At 52.5% G+C, this 1,128-nt stretch overlaps 1 protein-coding gene across 1 annotated transcript in view; it reads right to left on the reverse strand.

Annotated features, from left to right (window-relative positions):
* The window catches only part of LAMC3 (laminin, gamma 3), a 65,930-nt gene extending 65,678 nt beyond the window's left edge, over nucleotides 1–252 (reverse strand). The window contains exon 1 of the mRNA XM_008583208.1: nucleotides 138–252. Within this exon, the coding sequence (XP_008581430.1) occupies nucleotides 138–252 (115 nt within the window). The remainder of the gene's footprint in view (nucleotides 1–137) is intronic.
* Nucleotides 253–1,128: the final 876 nt, after the last annotated feature.

Here is a 1,128-nt window from a genome sequence, read left to right on the forward strand (position 1 = left end):
CACGCCCCGCTCCGCCCGGTGCACGCGGACCGCGCGCGGGCCACCCGGACCCGCCTTCTCCCCGCGGGCGGGACCCGCGACGACGGGGTGGGAGGGACCGACGGCGGCCGGCCCCGTCCCTTCGCGCTCACCCCCACCTGGCGGACGTGCCCGGGAGTGCCCGGCTCTGGAGCCAGCCCGCGCCGCCTTCTCGTCCTGGGTCTGCTGGGGCACCCGGGCCTCTCCGAGCCTCAGTGTCCTCACCTGTGACATGGGGGTGGCAAAGATGCAGGCGCATCCCCGCCGTTGTGAGGGTTCAATGGCTGCTCATTAGACGGAAACTGCTCACCAGTGCCTTTCAAGTCCCGAGATGAAAGGGGACATAAGCGTCTCCACTCGGTCGTTATGCTTTGCCACGTCCTCCTAGCACTGAAGTGCGCCCTCGGCAGGTCCCGAGACGGTTCCGCACATTTGCACGTCTCTGTCAAACCTGCAACCTCCTCCTGCTGCTGGCTTCGCTCTGCCCTCACAGCAGAGGATCTAACCCGACACTTGTGAAGAGGACACCTGATCTCACCACAAAGTCACCTCGGAGAGGCCGCACCGCACCCCCACCTCAAGGAAATACCCCCTTTACTCTCCATTCATTAAAATTAGTAAATCAAAGGAGAAAAGGAGAAATGCCACATATTCGGGCCGGCCCGGTGGCGCACTGCTACAGTGCGCTGCTTGGGAAGCGCGGTGGCGCTCCCCATCTTATATTCGTACAACTAGAAAACCTAAGAGATTCTAATGAAACACTATCAGAATTAATGAAATCTTAATAAGATGGCTGACTGTAGGATAAAGCGCAAAAACCAGTGCCAGCAACAATATTGAAAATTTGGTAGGGAAAAGGATCCCATTCATAACAGTGATATAAGTGATGAAATGCCTAGCAATAAATTAAGTATGAACTGTGCAAGATATTAATGAAGGTAATTATAAAACTGTACTGAATGACATTAAACCAGAAGAAAGAGACTGGCATCTATATTCATGGATTCACAACTATTTATATATATAAGTTCTCCCTAAGTTAAAATATTAATATAACATAATTCCAAGTCCAATTTTCATAGTGTTGTGGAGGCTTCTTCATTAAAGCTT

This window comes from Galeopterus variegatus, unplaced genomic scaffold (assembly GCF_000696425.1).
Source record: "Galeopterus variegatus unplaced genomic scaffold, G_variegatus-3.0.2 Scaffold2851, whole genome shotgun sequence".
Classification (NCBI taxonomy): Eukaryota; Metazoa; Chordata; class Mammalia; order Dermoptera; family Cynocephalidae; genus Galeopterus; species Galeopterus variegatus.